The sequence below is a fragment of the Quercus suber genome, unplaced genomic scaffold (assembly GCF_002906115.3).
Source record: "Quercus suber isolate HL8 unplaced genomic scaffold, Cork oak 2.0 scaffold_248, whole genome shotgun sequence".
In the NCBI taxonomy this organism is placed as follows: domain Eukaryota; kingdom Viridiplantae; phylum Streptophyta; class Magnoliopsida; order Fagales; family Fagaceae; genus Quercus; species Quercus suber.
The window spans coordinates 678,768-702,300 of NW_027069704.1; the positions used below are offsets into that span (position 1 = coordinate 678,768).

Below are 23,533 nucleotides of genomic sequence, written 5' to 3' on the forward strand. Positions count from 1 at the left end.
TTTTTTTTTTTTTTTTTTCCAGATATGGCTACAAGAGAGGCTTCGATTGCTTCATCCTCCTACTGTGCCCTTCAGCACCTACCTTCCTTGGCATCTTAGGGACCATCGGCTTTGAGATGTCCTGGGCTTTAAAGCATACATGGAGTTTATGGGTCGCCTTAAGGAGACCGACATTCAGTCGGTTGTGGAATGGTGGCATATCTTAAGCATGGTTCATAGTTGCTGTAAAGACCATTGTGTGACTCTAGTTAGGCTTCATTGTTGTTCTTACTACTCCACTTGTCGTATCTCAAGGCAATTTAGAGAGCGCCAAAGAGCTTTTGGTGATGAGGGTGCCTTTATACCGCAGTGTTCACAAATAGGATCTTGGGCAAGATTAAAGAAGCTTGGCCATGCCGTTGGGTGATGAAAGACATTGTTCCTCCCAAATACATCTACCCCACTGCAGGCTACAAGCAATGGTTGAAGGATGACATGAAGTGGATTTTGAAGGATGAGAAGGCTCACATGAAGACTAGCAAGAAGATAAGAAGGACTGAGTGACCACCTTGATATGCCCCATGTTTTACTTTTTTGCATTTTCATGATTCTCCTGTTTTTGTTTTTGAATTTAATAAAGGATTGAATGTTCCAAATCCCTTACAAAAGCAAACTTGTTATCTTTTAATTTGAGCAATGAGAGAATTTCCCTTTTTATTATCTTTGCTTATTGTTATCTTCTTTATTCTTTTTTTTTTCTTTTATTTTCTTTTTCCTTTCTTATACCGCACTTTTGGGTTTTCAATCTAGCAGGGTTCTTTTGTCTTAATTTTTGCCTAGGCTGCGCTTTCGAGTTTTCAACCTTGTAGGCTTTTTTCTTTTTTTCTTTTAGATGTGGTATTTCTAGAGCCTATCCATGTTAATAGGGTGAAGCATCTTTTCCCCATCCAAATTTGTGATTCTTGTAGCACCACCTAGGTTTCATTTATTCTCTTGGATCAAAAGTCTCATCTCTAAGCACCTTTAGGACCAAGTCCCCTTCTTTAAGGTTTCTTGGTTTCATTCTCTTGTTGAATGCCTTAACAATCCTTTTTTGGTACTCTTGTGCATGGTATTATGCCCTATCTCTCTTCTCATCTATTAAAGCCAATTGTTCATATCTCACTTTAGCCCAATCCTTTTCTAGGACCTTAGTCTCTACGAATACCCTGAAAGATTGTATCTCCACCTTAATAGGAAGCATTGCCTCACTACCATAGACTAGAGAGTAAGGTGTTGCCCTCGTTGATGCTCGGATAGAAGTTCTATAACCCCATAGGGCAAAAGGAAGCTTCTCAACCCAATCTTTTTATGTCACTACCATCTTGGCTAGGATATTCTTCACATTCTTATTAGCTTCTTTTGCGGCCCCATTAACTTATGGTCAGTATAGTGAAGACTCATGATGCTCAATGTTATATTCTTCCATGACCTTTCGGACTTCGCCTGCAAAATGGGAACCATTATCGAAAATGATCTCTTGGGGTATCCCAAACTGACATATGATGTTGTTTTCTAAAAATCGAGCCACATGCTTAGCCTTCAACACGGAGTAGGAGGCTGCTTTCACCCATTTAGTGAAGTAGTCAATTGCCACTAAAATGTACTTATGCCTGTTTGAAGCCTTATGACCCATTCTTCTAATCACATCTATGCCCCAAATTGAGAAAGGCCATGGAGAAGTCATGCTATACAATTCACTAGGTGGTACATGGTTTAAGTTGGCGTGTGTCTGACAATCATGGCAACTTTTCACGTAGTCCACACAATTAGTCCCTATTGTACTTCAATAGTACCCCATCCTTAGGATCTTCTTGGCTAACATCCTTCCATTCATGTGAGGGCCACAAATTCCTTGATGACCCTTTTCCATTACCCTCTCGGCCTCTTCTCTCTTCAAGCAGCAAAGGTGTACATTGTCATAGGACCTTCTATAGAGTTGTCCCCCCACATAGGATGTATTGGGTTGCCATCATCCTAATGGAACGACGTACTCTCTTGTCGGCACCATTCGGATATGCCATTAGTTCCGAGAACTTTATGATGTCATAGTACCATGGAGCTTCCTTTTCCTTTACGGCCATTATTGAAGCTTTGGTCTTCCTTTGGTGCACTTCCTCACAACTTTGTTCAATTTTCCAAAGGTCGTGTCCATACTCCCTTAGGTATTTCAACCATGGAGGCTAAAATAGCTAAGGCATCTGCAAACTGATTCTGACCTCTAAGGATGATTGTGTACTTGATCTTGTCAAAGGTCTTGGTCAAGTCTTCCAAGTATTTTTGATAAGGCTTCAAATGTTCTTCCTTCACTTTCCACAACTTCTATGCTTGAGCTATAACTAAAGTTGAATTCCCGAAAATTTCGGCTTCTTTCACCTCCAAATCTTGAAGGGCTTCCATTCTGGCGATGCAAGCTTCATATTTGGCCATGTTATTAGTCGCTTCAAAGTTCAATTTGATTGCCAAAGTTATGTGAGATCCCTCGGGAGTGATCAAGAGTATTCCTATCCCATTTCCATATTGGTTTGTGGCTTCGTCAAAGTACATCTTCCATGTCCCTAGCTCAACATCCAAAATATCCTCATCCGAAAAATCCTCTTTATCGTCCTCCCCCTCTATGGGATTCTCGGCACAAAAATTTGACACGACACTTCCCTTAATAGTTTTCCTAGCCATGTACTTCAAATCAAATTCTGCCAATAAAATCAACCATCTTGACAATCTTCCACTCAAAGCGGATTTCTCAAAAAGGTTTAATGGGTCCATTCTTGCTACCACCCATATTTGAAAGGGTAAAACAATGTGCCTCAACTTCTGTACGATTAAAACAAGTGAAAAGCATGACTTTTCTATGGGAGTGTACCTAGTCTTGTAATCATGAAATCTCTTGCTTAAGTAATATATTGCCCTATTATTCTTCTCATCATCTTTTTGTGCAAGCATGCTTCCAACCGCATCCTTTATGATGGAAGGGTGTAGGCGTAAAGGTTTCCCATGTTGTGGAGGTACTAGGATAGGTGGGTGGAGGAGATATTCCTTGATGAGTTCAAAGGATTTTTGGCATTCATCGTTCCATGTGTGTGGTTCATTCTTCCTTAGGAGCTTAAAGATGGGCTCATAAGTGAAGGTGAGATTGGCAATGAATTGACTAATGTATTGTAGTCAACCCAAGAAACCCTTAATCTCTTTCTCACTTTTGGGTGGAGGCATCTCCAATATGGCTTTGATCTTGGATGGGTCAACTTCTATTCCTCTATTACTCACTAAGAACCCTAACAACTTTCTAGCGGTTACTCCAAAGGTGCACTTTTGTGGGTTCAATCTCAATTTGTATTCTTTAATCCTCTCGAATAACTTCCTTAAGTTCGTGGTGTAGTTCTCTCTATCCTTGGATTTCGCTATCATATCATCAACATGCACCTCTACCTCATTATGCATCATATCATGTAGCAAGGCTGTAGCCATCCTTTGATAAGTTTCCCTAGCATTCTTAAGGCCAAACGGCATTACTGTGTAACAATAAATTCCCCATTTGGTAGTGAAAGTGGTTTTGGTCATATCTTTAGGAGCCATCTTGATTTGGTTGTATCTCGAAAAACCATCCATGAAAGACATCAAGACACTTCCTGCTTTGTTATCCACTAAGACATCAATGTGGGGGAAGGGGAAGTCATCCTAAAGGTATGCCTTATTCAAGTCTCTAAAATCCACAAACATCCTTACCTTTCCATCCCTCTTAGGTACGGGCACGACATTGGCTATCCACTCGGCTTGGTTGACGGGTTTGATGAACCCTACCTTTAGTTGCTTGGTGACTTCCTCTTTGATTTTTAAGAGCCATTCGGTCCTCATTCTTCTCAAATTTTGCTTGACAAGCATCATGTGGTCATAAGTATTAATGCGATGTTAAGCTATCTCGGGGTCAATTCCAAGCATATCTTCATAGGACTATGCAAACACCTCTTGAAATTCCGTGAGGAGTTCTTGAAGATCTTTCTTTTCTTTTTCATTTAGAGTTGAGCCAATTTTAATTAAGCGTGGATTCTCATCATTGCCCAAATTAATAGTTTCAAGAGTTGGTTTCATAAGTTCAATTTTCTTTTCCAATTGTTTATTAATTTCATTTTTAAATTCATTTGAATCATTCAAGTGCAGAGTTTCAATGTTATGGGACACATCAAAGTAAGCCAAACTAGAATTCATCTTATTGAAAATATTGAAAAATACATTGGAATTTGCATTACAAGACTCCTTCCCTATGTTCTTAAAAAAACCAACCCAAGTCCAATTATTAATGGGCCCTATAGTAGGCAAGATGAATTCTTTCTTCTTTCTTTCTTAAGGCTTGCCGTTCCTTTTTTTTTTTTTTGGTTTCTTTTCAGCCTGCCTTCTTTCTTTAAGGGTTCCCACGTGTGCATAGCTTTAGTCATGTCATACAGATCTCTGCCCTTATTGGGGAAGTCTCTTCTTGTCTTGCTTAGGAACCAATCGTCGTCATCCCCACTCCAGCAGCTGATCATCTCGTCATCTCCTCCTTCTTCTTCCTTCCTTACGAGGTATTGGTCGTCGTTGGAACAAGGGTCCATGTTGCACTTAAGTATGAAATGAGCCGGGGTGACTTGGGTTGTCCATACCTTCGAGGTCCATTTTGGCCAATCATGAGCCTTCTATGATCCCGTGTCTCCTAATTGGGAAAAGTTGTTGACATGGGACCTCTTGGAAGTCCATGGTCCTGGAACATCCTCTAGTTGTAGCTTGAAGTTGGGTAGAGGTAGGAGGACCTTCCCTTTTTCCATCACGCGATTGATGCCTTCTTGAGTTAGCCCACTTGGTTCATGCTCAGCCTTGCGTTTCTCAACTTCATTTTTCTCAATTTTGGAAAGGTGACCTATTATCTTCTTGAGGACCTCAGCTTATGCCTCAACACATTTGAGCATCTTTTGCATAAAGACCTTTTCGCTTGCAGTGTCCATCTGTCCCCCTCGATAAGCCTTCAATTTGGATGTCTCACCTTCGATTGGACTTGGATTGGAGTGATGTTTGAAAAGAAGCCCCATTAAGTTCAAGTCCCAATTAAAAGGTTCCTTTTAACTTTTAGATGTTCTTAGAAAATTCTTAAGTTCATTTTAATGAAGGCCCAATTACAATATCACTCCCTTTCCTCTCACGGATCCTTGCCCCTTATTTCACTAGGCTTTAGTCCATTTACAATAAAGCTCTCACCTTACTCTCGTGGGCTTTCATTAGAATGTACTTAGGAATCTTCAACCCTTTGTCTCAAACTTGGGCCTACAATGTATTCATCACCCTTGGGCTTCTCATTCTTTATTCATTATTTCATCACTTTTTTCTTGAAATGGCCCTCTAGCTAGAATATTTTGTAGCATTCCTCTCAAAGTCCATGAAGTTCTCATCATTTTAGGCCTAAGCATGCAACAAGGAAGCCCAAGATTAGGGAAGTTCATATTGGCTTTGTAGGATCTTGGATGTTAAGTCCATAGCGTATTTGTTACCTAAGGTCCAAAGTCCTCTTTTTCGAAAGGACTTTTTCCACTTGGGCCTATGATAGCAATTAGGCTATGGTATTATGAACCTTTCAAGTCAAGCTACAACTTTGGATTTAGGGACAAGCCTCTTATATGTGAAAACTTTTTTTCTTTTATCCCATAACATCTTGGAGTATACCATAACTTTAGGGTCATCCATTTCATTTTCATACCTTTTATTTGTCCTTTAGGAGTAGGTGAACACATGATATATGGTTGAATAAACAAAAGATTTATAAAGGGTAACCTTCATGGTAGGATTTAGGATCTAGGATCTCTTTAGTGTGGGTAGGCTTCCTAAGGCTAAAGGGATAGACAAATAGGTCACTCACAACTAGGTGGGCTATGATTCTAACCGAGGGTCTAAGTGGACCCCATAGTGGATTGGTAGCAAACCTTTAATGTGCTAAAGGCCCATTATAGGCGATGGCATCGATTGCTAATTGTCAGTTGGTGGGATGAATTTCGAAAAATTTGGGCTCGAATGGAGCCTTCCATCTTTCCACTCATCACCAACAAATGTTAAGGGACAAAGAGAACAAGTGATGTTTGTGCAAAACAAGTATTGAAACAATTTCTATTAAAGTTAAGACATAGGACACATAGGAATTAAATTCATCATCCCCAGTGGAGTCGCCACTGTGGGCGCAAGGGAAGGGAAAATTAAATGGAGTCGCCACCTAGTTATATGGTCTAGGAACCATGAATATAGTGTCCTTTCGAGGAAGGACCTTTGATCTTACTACCAGAGTTTGGATTCAAAGTTTAGGTACACTCTTGAGAAGGTGTTAGGCACCCAAGATCGCCCAACCCTAGGTTGGCCTCCATCATTGTGTTCAATATCTTAACCCTATTAAAAACCATTTAAATACTTGTATTCTAGACTCACACACACACTAACATGCATCTAGCAAACAACATGGCATCTTTAACCCTAAACATATACTTATCCATCTATCCAAACAAAAGAGAGCCAAACATATAAAAGAGAACCCTAGCATTCATCTAAAACAAAACAACAACTTAAACATGGCAGTAAGCATATCATCAAACAAAACATATCAGAAACAATAACATATTAGAAACCCTAATCATACATCTAAAAACCCTAACACAAATGCATGAACATTGCTAATGCATGACTTACCCTTTACGTACCTCTTAGCAACATAGCACCTATGGCATCAATGCATGAACATGTGAATGAATGGCATAGCATTAAAACTAAGAAAACCCTATCCTAAACCCTAATCTAAGCATGTGATAACAACCAACATGTTAAAAGTAAAAAGGTAAGCAAACGTTTTTATTGGGTTAAAAACATGTGAGAAGAGGCTATGCAGACAAACATGTTGGGTAATGACATCACACATGCTAGAACAAGTCTGTGTACACATGAGTTCAACCTGTGTGCGCTGGCTAGATCATGCATACATAGATCCTTACCTAGAAACCCTAATCAACATAGAAATAGAGTAGAAACCAAAAACGTAAAATCTAGCAAATGCTTAAAGATATGAAGAAAACCTAAAATTAACCTAAACAAACATGTGTAAACATAAACTAAGCAAAAGAAACAGATTAAAACAAATATTAAGGCATAAACGAAAAAAGAAAAGTTTTAAAGCGTACCTTAAAGCAAAAGCTCCTAGGCTTGATTTTTTACTATTCCCCTCAGTAAAATCTATTACAATTCAATGAAAATAGTGATTAGTAATCTTAACCTCAAAGGATTGGGACCAGAAAAGGTCCTAATTAAATAAAAAGATACTTGAGGGTGTTTTGTGAAAAACTCCATTTTTATTCATTATTTTCTAGTAAATCTTAGATTTTTCCCTTAGGATTTCTGTGTCTTTTGAAAATGTACCATGTAAGGTTTTTTATATTTGAAAAAATGGGGTTTGGAACGGCTCTTAGATAATGTGAGATTCATTCCAAACCTTAGCCAGTATTGTAGAAAACTTGTTTTTTTATTTTTTTTTTATTATTTTTTTTTATGCTTCTGAAACCCTAGTTACGTAAGTAGGAATGTGCTTGCGTATGCATGCTTTAGCTTGTGTATGCATGTCGCGACCCACATACGTAGGTTGAGGGCTACTTTGGTCATTTTATTCCCAAAAATAAATTTTTGCTCATTCAAAAGTTTATGTTTTCCATTTTAACACTCCTCAAGTCAACTTAATATTTGATTGGCACTAAACTGGCCTTGAGCCTTAAAGTTCGAGCATCATTGGGGAACGAGGGCCCCAGTCATAAGGGATACAAAATGCGGTGTCTATAGCATCCTTCAAAAATGACACCACTTGGTCTATCCAACTATAATACCCCGAAAAAAAAAAATTTAAAAGGAAGGTTATTTAAGTAAATTTGTTTATGGGGTCAATTTTCATAATTAATATTTCTAAGGGGTTTTTTTTAGAAAGTAAGGTTGAAACCCAAGCTATATATAGTCTAACTTAAGTCAGCATATAGTGACAAATGTTTTGAGAGAGGAGACTATTCAAAATACTCAAATAGAGAAGGTTTGACTACACAATTGAGGTAAGAGCCTAAGAATGTCTTTCTTGTCAAAACTAAGTTTTATTTGAAATTAGAGTATTTTTTTAAGTGGATATTTTGGCCAGTGAAACTATTTAAATATTCAAGAGTTATAATGATGCAACGTATAGAAGTTTAGATTTATTTTTTTGGTAAATTGGACATGGTACCTGCAGATTTTTCTGCCTCGGTATTGTGATTTTTTTCCTATGCCCACTGTTGTGTCATGCATGTAAGTGTAGATGGAAGTTGTACAAGGTGAGGCATGGGGAGTCCGGTTCTACACAAGTTTCTACCTTAAGAAGTTGTACCGAATTGTGGATTTGGTGAATAGAAAAAGTCGTGGTGTGGACTTGAAGTCTCTGACAAATAAAATAAAATAAAAAAAAAAGAAAGAAAAAGAGATAGCAACGTATAGAAGATAGATCTAGGTGGATTGACTTTTGACCATATATGGCTATGTGTATAGCCTATTATATAGGCTTTATTCCTAGGGAACTACATTAGGAAGTAAATGTAATATATATTATGAATATGTAAAATTTTGGTATGAGATAAAAGTGGACAGTTGTTGGATATTTTAGTAGTTTTTCTTTTGGCCGGATACAGTTATAAATCATTCTTAAATTATTTGATTATTGAGTAAATAGTACTTGTAAAATTGTTTTAGGTGATATTTAAGGATTTTAGAAGAAGTATTAGGGAAAAGTTCCTTTTGGTATGACTTTTAGAGGTAAGTAACCTTATCCTAATTGGTTTTATTTTGCGTAGTTTAAATATTGAAAATGGTTTACAGTTACAATTTTATTTCTATTGTATTACTGATTTCAAGTAAAGAATTATCACAAATATATCTGATTACTGAATATATGATGTATTTTATTTAATTGTTTTTAGTTATACTGACTCAAAGTAAAGAATTAAGAATTTTCACAAATATATATGAGCATTGAATATAAGATTTATTTTTTTTTAATTTTTATTTTTAGCTATATTGATTTAAAGTAAAGAATTATAGAAATATCACAAATAGATTTGAATATTGAATATATGATTATATATACGTTTTTGAATAAGATATATTTTTGTTAGAAACTATGATTTCATATATATGATTATGAACAATCTGACAATGACTTTATTCTGATACCCAGCCAATGGGGGTTATTCATTGGTACTTTAATGCCCAGTCACGGGGATATAGCATGACAATAGTCATAAGATTGTTAAGAATATGAATTACGTTTGAATATTTGAACTATTTTGAGTCCTTAAATCTGCATGTGTGATTTTGGAAATGTTTGAGTATTTGAACTATTTTGGGTCATTAAAACTGCTTATGTATCTTTCTAGAACATATTGTAAGTTATAGTTTTGATATATGGAAAATTGACTACTTTCTAAACCATCTATGATATATTTGTCATATTAGAGTATGTGATCTATTTGCAACTTATTATTTTAAGACTAAAAAATTGCTTTAGTTATTTGGAAAATGCATAGTATATTATAACTTTAAAAACACATATTACCTCTTTTCCTTTACAGATTTATTGCTTGATAGAACTTATTAAGATTTTGGTTACTTATTGAGTTGTCAGCTCACCCTTTTTTCCCCTCCAATTTCAGATTATGAAGAATAGCAAGTTTTGAGAGTTTTGATGTTGTGTTGTGAGCAGGAAAAGAAGTTTAGTGATTTTGGGGTTGGATGGTCTTCTAATAGTTTTATATTTATTGGCCAATTGGCATTATGTACATGAGATTTGGATTTTGTTCCTATTAAATTATTGGAGATCTATTTATAAAGAAATTGTTGTGGTATTTTGGATTTATTTAATTTAATTTTTGAGGATAAATTTTAGTTGCGAAGAAGGCCTTGCACACTTGTAAGGTGCTTACTTTATAAGCGTGCAGCAGTTGTCACGTGCTTATCTCTATAGTTGGGTTCGGGGCGTTACAATCCAACTTGGGCCAACGTTTATGTTGTTTATCCTAACTGGGGTTTGATCATCCCAATTAGGTCCTGTTAGATCCTTAACTATTATGACCCTAAGTAGACCTTGTCCCAATGAGGTGACCAAAGCTGCTAATGAGCCAACATGGGAATTCTTATTTTTGGGAACTTGCTTTATAGAAACAATTTCAAAACTGGATTGCAGTTGTTTGATTTGGCCTAGTTGCCACTGCATCCTTTGATCTCTGGCTTCAAATTCCCCTTTCATTTGTCCCACGGTTAGCCTTGAGTCAGAGAAAACCCCCAATAGCTTTACTCCCAAGTTTTTTCACCATAATCATTCCTACCTGAAGAACTTCAAACTCCGCTTCATTATTCGTGGCTGGAAAGCCAAGCCTTAGAGATTTCTCCATAGTTACTTGTCAAGAGATACTAGAATGATTTCAATCCCGAACCCCTTCTGGTTAGCTACCTTGTCCAAATAGAGTTCCTAGAATAGAGGATGGGATGTGGAAATCAATGAAACCTTTACGTCAGGAGTCCCTTCCACCTTGGCTTTAGACTTTCCCTCCCCTTCAGTGAATTCTGCCACTAGGTCGGCTAGAACCTACCCTTTTCTAGCTGTACAGGGTAAATACTTGATATCAATTGCTCCCAACATAGTTCCTCACTTGGCTATTCTTTATGTATAGTTCAACCTTCGAAGTAGTGCTTGTAACGGAGCTAGGGGAGGACCATAACTGTATGTGCTTGGAAGTAATAGGGGAGCTTCTTCATGGGATGTATGATGGCTAGAATAGCTTTCTCAAGGGGTAGATACTGAGTTTCTGCCTCTTAAAGGGACTTGCTTATGTAATAGACGGGCTTTTGCACCCCAATGTCTGTTTAAACTAGGACTAGGCTTATTGCATGGGTTGTAACGGCTATATAGGCATACAAAACCTCTTCCTTTTCAGGCCTGGACATGATGGGCGGATATGCCAAGTATCTTTTCAATTCTTTATAGGCCTTGTTACATTTCTTGGTCTTTTCCACTTATGAAGCAATTAAAAAAATGGTCTGTGGGGATTGGCCGACTGAGAGATGAACCTATGCAGGGTTGCGGTCATCCCATTCAGCTTTTGTACCTCTTTTGGATTTTGAGGTGGGTGCAGATCATGGATGGATCTAATTTGGTTGGGGTTAACCTCAATCCTTCGATGAGTGATCATGTACCCCAGAAATTTCCCCGAGCTCATGCCGAAGGAACATTTAGAAGTGTTGAGATGCAACTTATGTTTTCTAAGTATTGAAAATACTTCTTCCAAATCGCTTAGATGCTCAGACACCTACTTGCTCTTTACAACCATGTTGTCTATGTAAGCCTCAACATTCTAGCCTAGCTTGGCTTTAAACATTCTCGTTACCATTCTCTGATAAGTAGATCTAGCGTTCTTCAGGCCAAAAGACATCACTCGATAATGATAATTCCTGGTAGGGGTTAAGAATGCAGTCTTTTCTTGGTCTGGCAATGCCAATGGTATTTGGTGTAGCCTTGGAAGGTGTCCAAAAAACTCATCTGAGAATGGCCAAATGTTGCGTCGACAAGCTGATCAATTCGGGGGACTAGAAAGGGATCTTTGGGGCAGACTTTGTTTAAATCGGTGAAGTCCACACAAATCTTACATTTTCCTGACTTCTTCTTAACAACCATAGTATTGGCCAACCACTTGGGATAAAAAGCCTCTTTGATTGCTCCAGCTTGTTTAAGCTCATTCACCTCCTCCTTTACTGCCTCGACATGTTCTTTAGAAGAGTGTCAAGGTTGCTGCCTTTTTGGTATGATAGTTAGGCTCACATTAAGACGGTGGCATATAAATTTTGGATCTACGCTCGGTGACTCATATGCACTCCATGCGAAAACATTTAAGTTACTCCTCAAGAAAACCAGCAATTCCTCATTCTCGATCGGGGTTAATTGGGTCCCATCTTGAAAAAATTTATCCTCGTTGGACCCAATGATAACTTTCTCTAGCTATTCACATTGCAAACTGCCTATTATTGCCCTAATTGAGTCTTCAGGCTCTGCGATCGTTGATTTTTACGAAACATTATCTAGGCCAAAAAAGCACATTTCAGCTGACTGGTGCCTGATAGCAACAACCATGCACTGACTGGCCATTGTTTGGCTCCTCTCTAGCTCCTCTATTAGGCCTTCGGTGGGATACTTCACCTTCATATGCAAGGTAGAGGAGACTGCTCCCATAGTATGAAGCCACAGGCTTGCCAGAATTGTGGTGTAAGGTGAATAAGCGTCGACTACAATGAATTCCATTTCAACCGCTTCGCTGCTTATATTCATCGGTAGATTAATCATTCCCTTGGGGATCACAGTTCTTCCATCAAATCCCACCAATGCTAAGTCAAATCTACTGAGGTTCTCGGACTTCAAGTTCAGCCCCTTATATAAGTTAGGGTACATGATCTCGACTCCACTTCCTTGGTCCACCAACACCTTTCTCACATCAAACCCTCCAATCCGGAGGGTAACCACTAATGCATCATCGTGGGGTTGAAAGGTCCCCACTCTATCATCATTTGAGAAGCCTAGGATTAACTACACTTATGCCTTAGTCCTCTTGGACCCTTTAACCTGCTCTTCAAGCTCCGGTTGTAATGCAATGGACATAATTCTGGAGGAGGAACTTGCCTCCCTATTTGGCATGACAAGAGTGATACTAATAGTTCCCAATGGTGAGCGTGGAATAACCTTTCTCTGATATCCTTGCTCGGTTTGGCTCCCCTGCCCAAGGGACTTATGCATGAACTGCTTCAGCTTCCTTTCCTTGACTAATTGCTCTAGATAGTCACGTAGGGTTTTGTAGTCCTTGGTCGTATGCCTCCAATCCTGATGATAGTGGCAGTATAGACTTTGATTCCACTTGGTGAGGTCCCCTCCCATCTTGTTGGGCCATTTGAAATGAGGCTCATTTTTTATCTTTTCAAGAATCCGATATATGGGCTCCTTGAACACTGAGCTTACCACTGAGGTGTTAGCCCGAGGAAGTTGGCTGAAAAAGTCTCTCCTTGGCCGATTAAGGCCATATTTATTAGGTCGAGGATCCCTCTTTTCGGGTGTGAAAACCTTGGCCTTCCTTTTTCCCTGCACTTGATCTTCTTCAACCCTCTTGTGCTTGTCAATGCGATCCATCAACTGACACACATTTTGAGCTGGCTTCATGGTAAGGGATTTCCTTAAGTCATGATTCATGGGGGGCCTCACCTTGAAGGTCCTGACAGCTACATCCTCAAAATCTTCATCGATTTCATTAAAAAGCTCACAGTATCTATCGAAATAGGTCTTTAATGTCTCCCCCTCCCTCATGGCCATGGATAATAAAGAATCTAAAGGCCTAGGGATCCTACTGCAAGTCACAAATCTGGCCCCGAAGACCTTGGTGAGCATCTAATAGGAGCCTATCGAGCCCTCCTCCAATCCATCAAACCATCTCATAGTGGGGGGTTCGAGGCTTGAGGGGAATACTTTGCACATGAGAGCCTCGTTTCTAGAGTGAATGGTCATCCTTTGGTTAAAGTGGCTAACGTGTTCTACTGGGTTGGTCCTTCCATTATAAATGGTGAAGGTGGGCTAGGCAAAACGATGAGGAAGTTTGGCTGTTTTGATGTGGTGTTTGAAAGGTGACCTAGAAATTTAACTCAAGGCCTTGCTGATAGCATCGTTTCCCATATTTCCAGGGGGTGAGTTTCTATTTCTTCTCGTATGATGCTTTTCCCTACCATCAAAGTGGGAGGATGAAAGACTCACTCAGGGGAGTTCTAGATCTCTGCCTGTAACTACGGTCCTTTTCTAAGCTAGAGCTTTGGCTTAATGGAGGTGTTTAGTCCTCTCTAACATGCACTCTTCATCGAAGCCATTTATGTAGATGATCAATCTCCAACTTGAGGTTTCGCGTCTCTTGCTCGTGCGAAACATGATTCCCTGGTCTCAAGTGACTTCGACTGATGCGGTCCAAGTAAACGAGCTCGACCCTGATGCTAGGTGTCCGATCCATCTCTCAGTCCCTTCTTCTTTCTAAGTTAACAAATTGGTCAACTCGTTGAGAAAACACATATTCTTCTCTGTCTTGCTTAGAGTTTGCCATTTCTTCCTTCTGCTATCAAGGAATAGACCACAAAGATCAAAGATGACCCTTCATATAGATGGAGCCCAAAATGCTAGGCCTACTTAGAATAGTGGAATTAGATTTTTCAAGCCCAGTGCAACTAATTTGTTAGAGTATGAGCTTGCGAAATCAACTTCAATACTCTTTTATGATCTAGATGTTAGGTTAGTGGAGTTAGGGCTTAGAGAGTGGTAAAAAGATGTACTAAATGTGGAAATAACACTTCCTCAGGTTTGGCTAAGAAGGCAATGTTCATAAAAAGTGTTTAAGTTCTTAATACAAGATGATGGTCTACAGTTTCTATTCTTTTTTCAATTTTTCCTCCTCTTCCTTGCAGGATTTCTTTCCTTTACATAATCCCTCCCATTGCATCTGAGCCCTCCACCTGTACAGCTCAAGACATTAATTTGGATGCTTGTCTCATCAAGGCTCTGTTGGAGGTGGTAGAGTGTGTTGTGATCTGTGAGATTACTGTTCAGGGGTCATTCCTTCATTAATGTAATTAGTTGAGTTGGTACAGTGTATTGAATGCGGAGGTGATGGCTACTTTACCTAGATATTTTCTCTCTTCTTTATTTGCACGTCTCTATAGTCTTCCTCAGTATCCTGTCCTTTGGTGTAAGTGGCTAGCTGAAGAATTCCTGAGGAGTGCTCACTCTACAGGCTCTTTGGATGATGGGCCTTTACATCTTCCCTCCTCAGATTCTTATCCACATGTCCAGCTCGAACTAGTGTGTGAATGAGCCTTTTTCCATCCCCGGACTGGGCCTGTGTGTTCTACTCTGTGTTCGGATCTTGCCCCCTCACAAGTGTTTAACACATTTCCTTATGTTTTCTTGATTTTATTCATAAATAATTTACTGTTTTAGAATAAATCTCTCAATCTATGTGATGAATATCGTTATATGAGCCTTCATTGTAAGACTCTTTGTCTAGGTCCCAAAACGATGCTGTTTTGATATTTTATTAAAAAATTAAAAAAAAAAACTAATATAAAAATATTTTTGCTGGGAATTTAAAAAAAAAAAATTGATTTTGAATTTTCAACCTGGAGCAAATCTACCACCTCCAGCCCCTCCCTCCCTATCAAGGAGTAGCAAATTTGTCTTTATTTAGATGAAGTTTCCTCATGTTATTTTACATCTTTTCATCATATGATTATGTTTAACATAAATGTATGTGAATGAGATTGCTTGTTCTAGAGATGATGTTAATATGACCATTAATTCTTGAGAAATGTTATATTTACAACACTTTTACAATAAATTCTAAGAGGTAGACTGTTATTAATTAGTTGTTACTGGTGGGCAAAAAAAGTAATTTTAGTAGTGAGTTCCAAATTAGAACTAGTAACAATTTACCACTTAGGATTTGTCGTGAAAATGTTATGAATGTAACACTTCTCTTAATTCCTAGGATAGTATGAGACTAATTTACAGAACAGGCAAGATGAGTGTTTAACACATTTTCTTGTGTTTTCTTGATATATCCATAAATAATTAACTGTTCTAGTATAAATCATTCAATCTATGCGATGAATATTGCTATATATATGAGCCTCCATTATGAGATTCTCTATCTAGGGGAATATCCAAACATTTTTCAAGCTCCTTGGGTTATGGTTCTCATAGAATGAGAATTTAGAGGATGCATTTACTTGTGTGATTGTATCTATACTACTATTTAAGAAACTTCTCTTATTTAGGATCCTCAATTTTGATGCCCAAAATATCCTCAATCTCTTCTCTTACAAGATTTTCAACTAACAGAATAAATATATAAAAAGAAAAAAAGAATGTTAGTTGAATTCCACTTTCCATGTTTTACTTTTAATATGCCAATAACATTTTCCACTTTTTCAATTACCAAATTCATTTTTTTTTTCCTTTTACAATGGACTATATTTAAATTTTATTTCCCATGTTTTACTCCTAAAAAAATGCTTTTAATATATTCAGTTTTTTTTTTCTTTTTTTTCCTTTTACAACTGATTACATTTAATTATTAAAAAACTACATTTTAGGATTAAAATAAAATTTATAAATGCCATAAATAAAATTAAAAAAAATAACACCAAAATATAAAAGAATGTGGATTTTTGAGCCTTTCCATTAGCAAAAATAAATAATAATAAAAACCTAACACAAAAAAATGTGATCCTTTTACTGCAACAAAAATAAATAAAAACTAATAAAATTTTGTAATTTGTTTTGTTATAGATCTATACTAAGTGGCTACATTTTAAGACTATCATAAACACATAACACAACTATGTCCTTTTTCTCAAAAAAAAAAAAAAAAAAAAAACCCACATCCATTTTTACTTACATAAAAAATGTTATCTAGAGTTTCTTGGTTTTAAAGGTAATTGTTAAATCCTAAATTTAAGCTCTTTTTTACTATTGTTATATATGGGTGTGTAGTAAGTGGCTAAATTTTAGTATTGAAGATAAGTAGATAACTTCCATCAATAAATCAGAATTTTCTCTTAAAACAATATAAGAAACAATTGAGAAAAGATGTGTAAATAAAAGTTTGGATAAATGAATCATTTAAAAAAGAAGTACTCTTTTTCTATACTTTACTAAAAAAAAAAAAAAAAGTTTAGATATATATGCCCACAAATATGAGATTAAATTCAAGATTTAGATCCTCTAGATTTTCTAGGGTACTCTATCAATAGATTTTTTAAATTCTAACCACTATTTTATGATTTAAGAGTCTAGGTTCTACTATATCAGCATTTTACTAACAATACTTTTAAAATAATAAAATAATGTTGCAAACAAAACAATTAAGATTATTGTTAGTAGAATGCTAACATGACAAAATTTAGATCATTAAATCATTAAAGAATAATTAAGATTTAAGGAAATCTATTTGGTAGTATACCCTGAGAAATCTAGAGGGTCTGAATCCCTGAATTCAATATTGATAATAAAAAGGAATAGATATGGAGTTGAACTCCATATCTATTCAGTATTGATAATATATATATATATATAATATAGATTTTAACTCAGTACTAATGAAAAATTATTTCATTTGCAAACGCATAATATGAATAATACTCATCAAGGAGTTACAAAATTGTCTTTATTTAGATGAAGTTTCCTTTTGTTATTTTACATCTTTTCATCATATGATTATGTTTAGCATAAATGTATAAGAATGAGATTGCTTGTTCTAAAGATGATGTTAAATATGATCATTAATTATTGAGAAATGCTATATTTACAACACTTTTACAACAAATTCTAAGTGACAGATTGTTATTAATTAATTGTTATTGATGGGCAAAAAAAAAAAAAAAAAAAAGTAGTGAGTTTCAAATTAAAACTAGTAATAATTTACCACTTAAGATTTGTCGTGAAAATGTTATAAACATAACACTTCTCTTATTTCCTGAGATAGTAAGAGACTAATTTATAGAACAGGCAAGATGAGTGTTTAACACATTTTCTTGTGTTTTCTTGATTTTGTACAGAAATAATTAACTGTTCTAGTATAAATCTCTCAATCTATGTGATGAATATTGTTATATATGTGAACCTCCATTATGAGATTCCATCTAGGGGGAATGTCCAAACATTTTTCAAGCTCCTTGGGTTGTGGTTCTCATAGAATGAGAATTTAGGAGATGCATTCGCTTGTGTGATCCTGTATTATTCTTAATTCAACCATCATCAAACAACGAACCACTAGACGGTGGGATCTAACTAGATGATAAGTTAAAATCAAGTGTACGGTTGCATTGAGTTACATCGAAATTTAGAGTACATCAACTTAATTTCTATCAGTTCACCATTTTTCGAGTACATTTTCAAAACCAAAAATGATTTTCAATTTGTCCAAATTTATCAAATAATCAAAAATATTGATATCATCCCATATGTATCATTGCTTATGCATATGCATGAAATCATAGGACATGTGTCCCCAAATTTGTAGTAACTATAATATTTCTATACAATATGAAGGATAGAGCAAACTCTTTTCATGTCAATCAACGGAAAAGGCGTCACGTACATATCTCATTCACTTTTTCTTTGTTCCATCTCAATTCCATGAATTTGTCAAACCCTCCACTTAAAAGATAGCAATCCTAGGTATACTTAAGAGGTATTTTGTTGCTTTTACTACTTGCGAAACATGATTTAATTTCTAAATTACCAGATCAGCTGGCTTCTAGTCCCCAAGCTTTTAACCCTGAGGTTTGGGAAGCCTTCTGGCTATACAATATCAGAAATACGAACATTATACATATATGAAGGAAACAGTACATGCATAGCTAACATGAATTACATGGAAATATTCCTAGTGAACAAGGCGTAGTCCCCACATTGCTTCTCATAATTTGCTGTTGCATCACTAGCACAGAGGCAGAGCTACCAAAATCTACAGAAGTGAGATAGTCACCAATCACACCTAGTTCCTGATTTTTATTCCACTTTGTTAATCCCTCAAGGAGTACTGGATTTATCCCATGTTTCCTTCCCACAATCCAAAGGTCATACGATTCATCATTCATGGCCTCAATAGCTGCAATAGTTTCATCTCCATCCCTCACCACCACCTCTCTATAAACCACCCTATCATTTTTCTCATTTTTAACCCAAAACCATGTAACCAACCCATCATCAAGCTTTTTCTCCATCTCATTATCTCCATTAAAGTTATAGGAAAGAAAGCGTATCACAGTAAGAGAGATGCTCCGGTTCCCAGCCATTCTATCTGCAAAAACAAGAGCTTCTCGAGCATCTGCTCCTCCTAAAAATAGCAAAACAAAATGGAGGGCAGAATTCTCCGTGTATATGGCTGGAACAGCCCTTTGAAAATTACCTTTGTCAACAAGAATTCCAACAGAACAAGGTGCATGAGCTAAGACATTGTAGTTCACAGACCTGACTCCAGCTAGTACAACTTCTGCGCCTCCAATATCCAAGTGTTCCTTGTGGAATGGTAAGATGACAAGAGTAGCTTTGCATTCAAGAGCAAGCTTGCAAATATCTTGGAACATGGTTTTTTTCGGTGACACAGCTGTGAATGTACGGAGATTGAGGTAAGCATTTTGGCTTTCCTGATAAAGCTTTAGGGCACCGAGGATAGCCTCAGAGGATCCATATTTGGAAGGCAATTTCTGTTCTTCGTGATCTATAAACAAAGGGGCAGCACGACCAACAAGCTCAATGAGATGGAGAGCAAAGATTGAGAATGGGCTAGTAACAGTAGGATTGGAGACCTCAACGAGTCTGATGAGGCCTTGCACGCTTTCCAGGTCATGCATGCATAGAACTATACGAACTTCATTTTCTGGAGAGGTATGTTGAATGGTTCTCCTTTTATTCACCATGTATGGCTTTGTTGGATCATAGAAGATGCTGATCAAAGCTGTACATGTTCCAGTCACCGCCGCTGTTAATAGTATTAGCAAAGAGAAACCTGGCTGATCTATAATCTGTATGCATACATCCAAAACAGTAAAGCAAGGGAGATGAGATGAGAACGGCCAAAAAAAGAAGTAAAAACAAAAAAAAAAAGAAAAGAAAAAAGAAAGAAGGTAACTTACATTTTCTTCTTTAAAAAAAATCTATTTCGTAGAAAGTTAATTGCATGTTTGAATGAGAGAGAGATTCAGATTTGTAATTTGGGAAATTTTCAGTTTTGGTAAAGAAGGAAACACAAGTGAAATTGCATTTAATTGGTTAGATGAGCAAACTTGATTTATTTACATTTTTTTTTTCAAAGAAAATGAAAACTAAAAACATTTTGGATAAAATATTTCTATGGACATAATATGATTCACAATCACTAATATGACTTGTTATATAGTTGACGCATAATAAACACGATATTAGCATTAGATCCAAATAAAAGTAACGTTTTAATCGTAATAAGCTGTGTTAATAGTTAAAATAAAAATATATATATATATATATATTGAGTGTGAGAGAGCATACCACTTTATCCATCCAATGGAGATATAATAAAATCTCGACTTGGCCTCTTAAGCTCAAAATGAAGCTCATAGCGAAACTCTCTCTTAATGGAACGTTAACGAAGACAGCAGCCATCGCGGTCACAAGCAGCTTGGAAAAGTAGCCAATCAGGGCCAGAGCAAACAATGGCGATAAGTGCACCCAGCCAACAGCAGTCATGGAATATACATCTGTGGTAATCCCAATAAAAATAAATGCAATTGGCATGAGAAACTCAAAAATAAGAGTTTCACACCTTGCCACAAGGGTCGATCCCAGTGGAGGGCCATCCGGTATAACCAGTCCCAACATCATTGGCCCTGTAGCAATGGCGACCCCAAAAAAATCTGTGAGAAACCCCATAACTAAAACCAATAACAAAATTGCAACCACATAGCCTTGATCAACTGGATCCCCTTCAGGAGTATGGTCAGCGATCCACTGCATTCCTCGCCCAACGAAAATGACACAGAAAGCCACTAAAACCGCCAAAGATATCAAATACCATAACGCAGCCATGGGCTTTGTTTCCCCTTGTTTTGCTGCCTCAAACGCATAAAATGCATTAAGCCCTATTGCATCGCAAATTATCGACGTGGATAGTGACATTCGTCCAACCTCGGAGCTTAGGAGATTTAGCTCTTCAAGAATAGTATATATGCACGGAAATGATGTTATAGCCATGGAAGAAGAAATTGCTCCAATCGAAGTAAATTTTGCAAGATCTTTATCCATGGACGGGCGCATAATCATTGCAGCAAGTACAACTATTATAAAGGGAAACACCATTCCGGCAAATGCAATATACATTTCCTTTTTTCCTGCTTTTTTTACTAGGGATAGATCCATTTTCACACCGATCACAAAAACGAAATACATAAAACCCATTAGTCCAATATTTCTCAACACGTATTGGGTATTATCCGGGAACATACATGAGAAGAACTTTTTGTTGTGGCCTAGAACGGAGGGACCGATGATTATACCGCCCTTGACAACAATAAACCCATCAACAACAAAAAATACTGAAAGTTAGCGGCTAGAAATATATGTGCTTTTAATACAAGGCTAAACTTCCAACTTAATTAGACCCAAAAAAAATAAAAATAAAAATCTCTAGCTATAAAGTATGTATCATAACATTCATGAAAAAAAAAAAATAAAAAAATAAATAAAACTTACAATGATCTCTGCGACAACCCTAGGCTGCTTGAGAGGCTTCAAAAGAAAGCGAAGGGTCTGAATGATAACGATGACAAGGGTTATCTCAAGCAACAATAGTGTGAAGGAGGAATTCAATGGATTCTCTCCATAAAAAATGCCATAGGGGTGAGTGCTTTGAATGCTATGGCAAGTGAGAAGCATTTCGGGAGATTGGATGACATTAGTATGTGCATGCAACTCAGCCACCTGAACTTTCATGGTGCTACGAAAGCCGTCAGAATGGCCACTAGGAGCCAAAGAACGATAGATTGGGTAAACCCTAACCATCAGAATAATGCTAAATTAACAAAATTGAGAGAGAGAGAGAGAGAGGAGCTGCCAGGGATGTGGACGTGCTTTAAAAGAGGGTGAAGACCTGGAGAAATTACAAGGTTTTCATGGTAGACCATGTAATTTGTCTACCATTGCATTAAAAGACTTCCACTTGTTTAAAATTGTTGAGTCAATAATTAGTTTCTGTTTTAACAAATTTTTTAACTCATCAATTTTAAATATGTGGAAGTTTTTTCGTTGAAATAGTGGACCATGCCACTTGTCCACCATAAGGACCTTATAATTTCTCGAAGACTGGACCTTATAATTTCTCGAAGACTTGACCTTATTTTAACAATTGAACATTTCTATGATTCCATAAAATTAATACTCTTGGATACAATAAATTGAAAAGATTGTTTTTCTCAACCAAAAAAAAAAAAAAAAAAAAAAAAAAAAAGGAAGAAGAAGAAGAAAAGAAAAAGATTGTTAAATTTATTGGGCGGTGTAATGGATTCAATAAATTTTGCTATTTAAGTTAACAAATTTTTTACCAATTTAAAAAAAAAAAGAAAAAATCCTTGACCAAATCCTAATTTTGATCAAATAAATTTTTGTTTTGGGTAAATATTATATGTTCTTTTCAACAAGTTATGGTGATCTAATCTTCTGAAAATGGAAGTTTCTATTATTGCTATTAATAAAGAAATATATTTTGATTGCTTAATTAAGTCATTTTTTTTTAAGGTTTCAGTTAGCTCAATTGATAAATTTGCGATTTATTCTCTGCCTAATTATCATTAGGAGTCGACATCATAAGTTGAAATTTTCTCAAAAAAATTATTAAAAAAAATGTAATTTTTTTTTTTTTACCTAGTTAAGGAGAATAGTAAGTTACTAACTAGAAGTACAGGGGCATTGACAATTGAACAATTGTAGAGAAAATAGGATTAAACCGAGCGGGACCACTGAAAATGGGCCGTGGCCCATTCCATAAAACCAAAAGATATGATGGGGGCCCAAAGCATCGGCATCACTGGCCTACTCTGCCATAATAGCAAGAGGATAATGATTTTCCTCAAAAGAAGGCGGCTTTTACGTTGGTGGTAGCGGAGAGAATTTATTTGTGTTCTGCTGTGTTATTATATAAGGTTTTTATAGCTATCACCATTTGTCAGGGTACAAAATTAAATGAATGAAAGAATGCAGGACCCTGAGTCATTGAGCCCATCCTCTATGGTCTTTACTCTTTACTGTGTAATGTTTGGACCACTCTTGTCCTTAATATCTTTATTTTTTTTTAATACATTTGCTCTGTTATTGTGAACTTTATTTCCAATATATTGGACCAGTGAAATTTTTATTAAAGTTGAGTTTCAATTATTTTAGTTTTTACCATGGCTTTTGAGTGGAATTTATGGTGTATTTTTGTGATAGTACTCTTTTTTCTCTCTTTTGTGTGTTTATGTTTGTTTATAAAAAGTTTTCACAAGTTTTTTTTTTTTTTTTTTGAGTGAGTTTCAATGTATGGCATTCGTTCCTTATGATAGTTTTTTATTATTAAATCAAGACACCAATTAATTTTTAATGTTTCTTATTCAACTATTAGAAACTTCACAAATAAATATATATACATTTGAATGTAACCGAGTTCTAGGGTTGTTAAAAACGTAATAGAAGAAATCAACCATGACAACACATAAAAAGATGTTCAAAGGTTAATTTTGACAGTGTCTCTTGACCAAACCTTAACAATGGGCGGGCAACAAGAATAATATGATAGCGGTTAGCATGGCTTTTTGTTCGGAAAAAATAGGAGATAACTGTCAAACCAATCTGCAACTTTCCATGTTATGTAAA

The 23,533-nt window shown here is 36.4% G+C and overlaps 2 protein-coding genes across 2 annotated transcripts; both read right to left on the bottom strand.

The window, feature by feature from the left end:
* Nucleotides 1-12,658: 12,658 nt before the first annotated feature.
* Nucleotides 12,659-13,426, bottom strand: LOC112000451 (uncharacterized). Its single transcript, XM_024032595.1, has one exon. It carries the CDS (start codon nt 13,424-13,426, stop codon nt 12,659-12,661), a length of 768 nt encoding a protein of 255 aa, XP_023888363.1.
* A 4,709-nt stretch (nt 13,427-18,135) lies between these two features.
* LOC112000478 (cation/H(+) antiporter 24) lies at nt 18,136-21,869 on the bottom strand. The gene is made up of 3 exons (XM_024032617.2): nt 21,380-21,869; nt 20,180-21,187; nt 18,136-19,677 (listed from the first exon to the last, which is right to left on the bottom strand). Exons 1-3 carry the CDS (start codon nt 21,686-21,688, stop codon nt 18,511-18,513), a joined length of 2,484 nt encoding a protein of 827 aa, XP_023888385.2. The 5' UTR covers nt 21,689-21,869; the 3' UTR covers nt 18,136-18,510.
* Nucleotides 21,870-23,533: the final 1,664 nt, after the last annotated feature.

Bases quoted from the DNA above. Each gene is read 5' to 3' on its own strand.
- LOC112000451 (XM_024032595.1), bottom strand. From the start codon at position 13,426: ATGGCCATGAGGGAGGGGGAGACATTAAAGACCTATTTCGATAGATAC.
- LOC112000478 (XM_024032617.2), bottom strand. From the start codon at position 21,688: ATGGTTAGGGTTTACCCAATCTATCGTTCTTTGGCTCCTAGTGGCCAT. The intron at 21,188-21,379 runs GTAAGTTTTATT...ATTGTTGTCAAG, and splicing joins GGGTTGTCGCAGAGATCATT to GGCGGTATAATCATCGGTCC. The intron at 19,678-20,179 runs GTATGCTCTCTC...GTATGCATACAG, and splicing joins TCCATTGGATGGATAAAGTG to ATTATAGATCAGCCAGGTTT.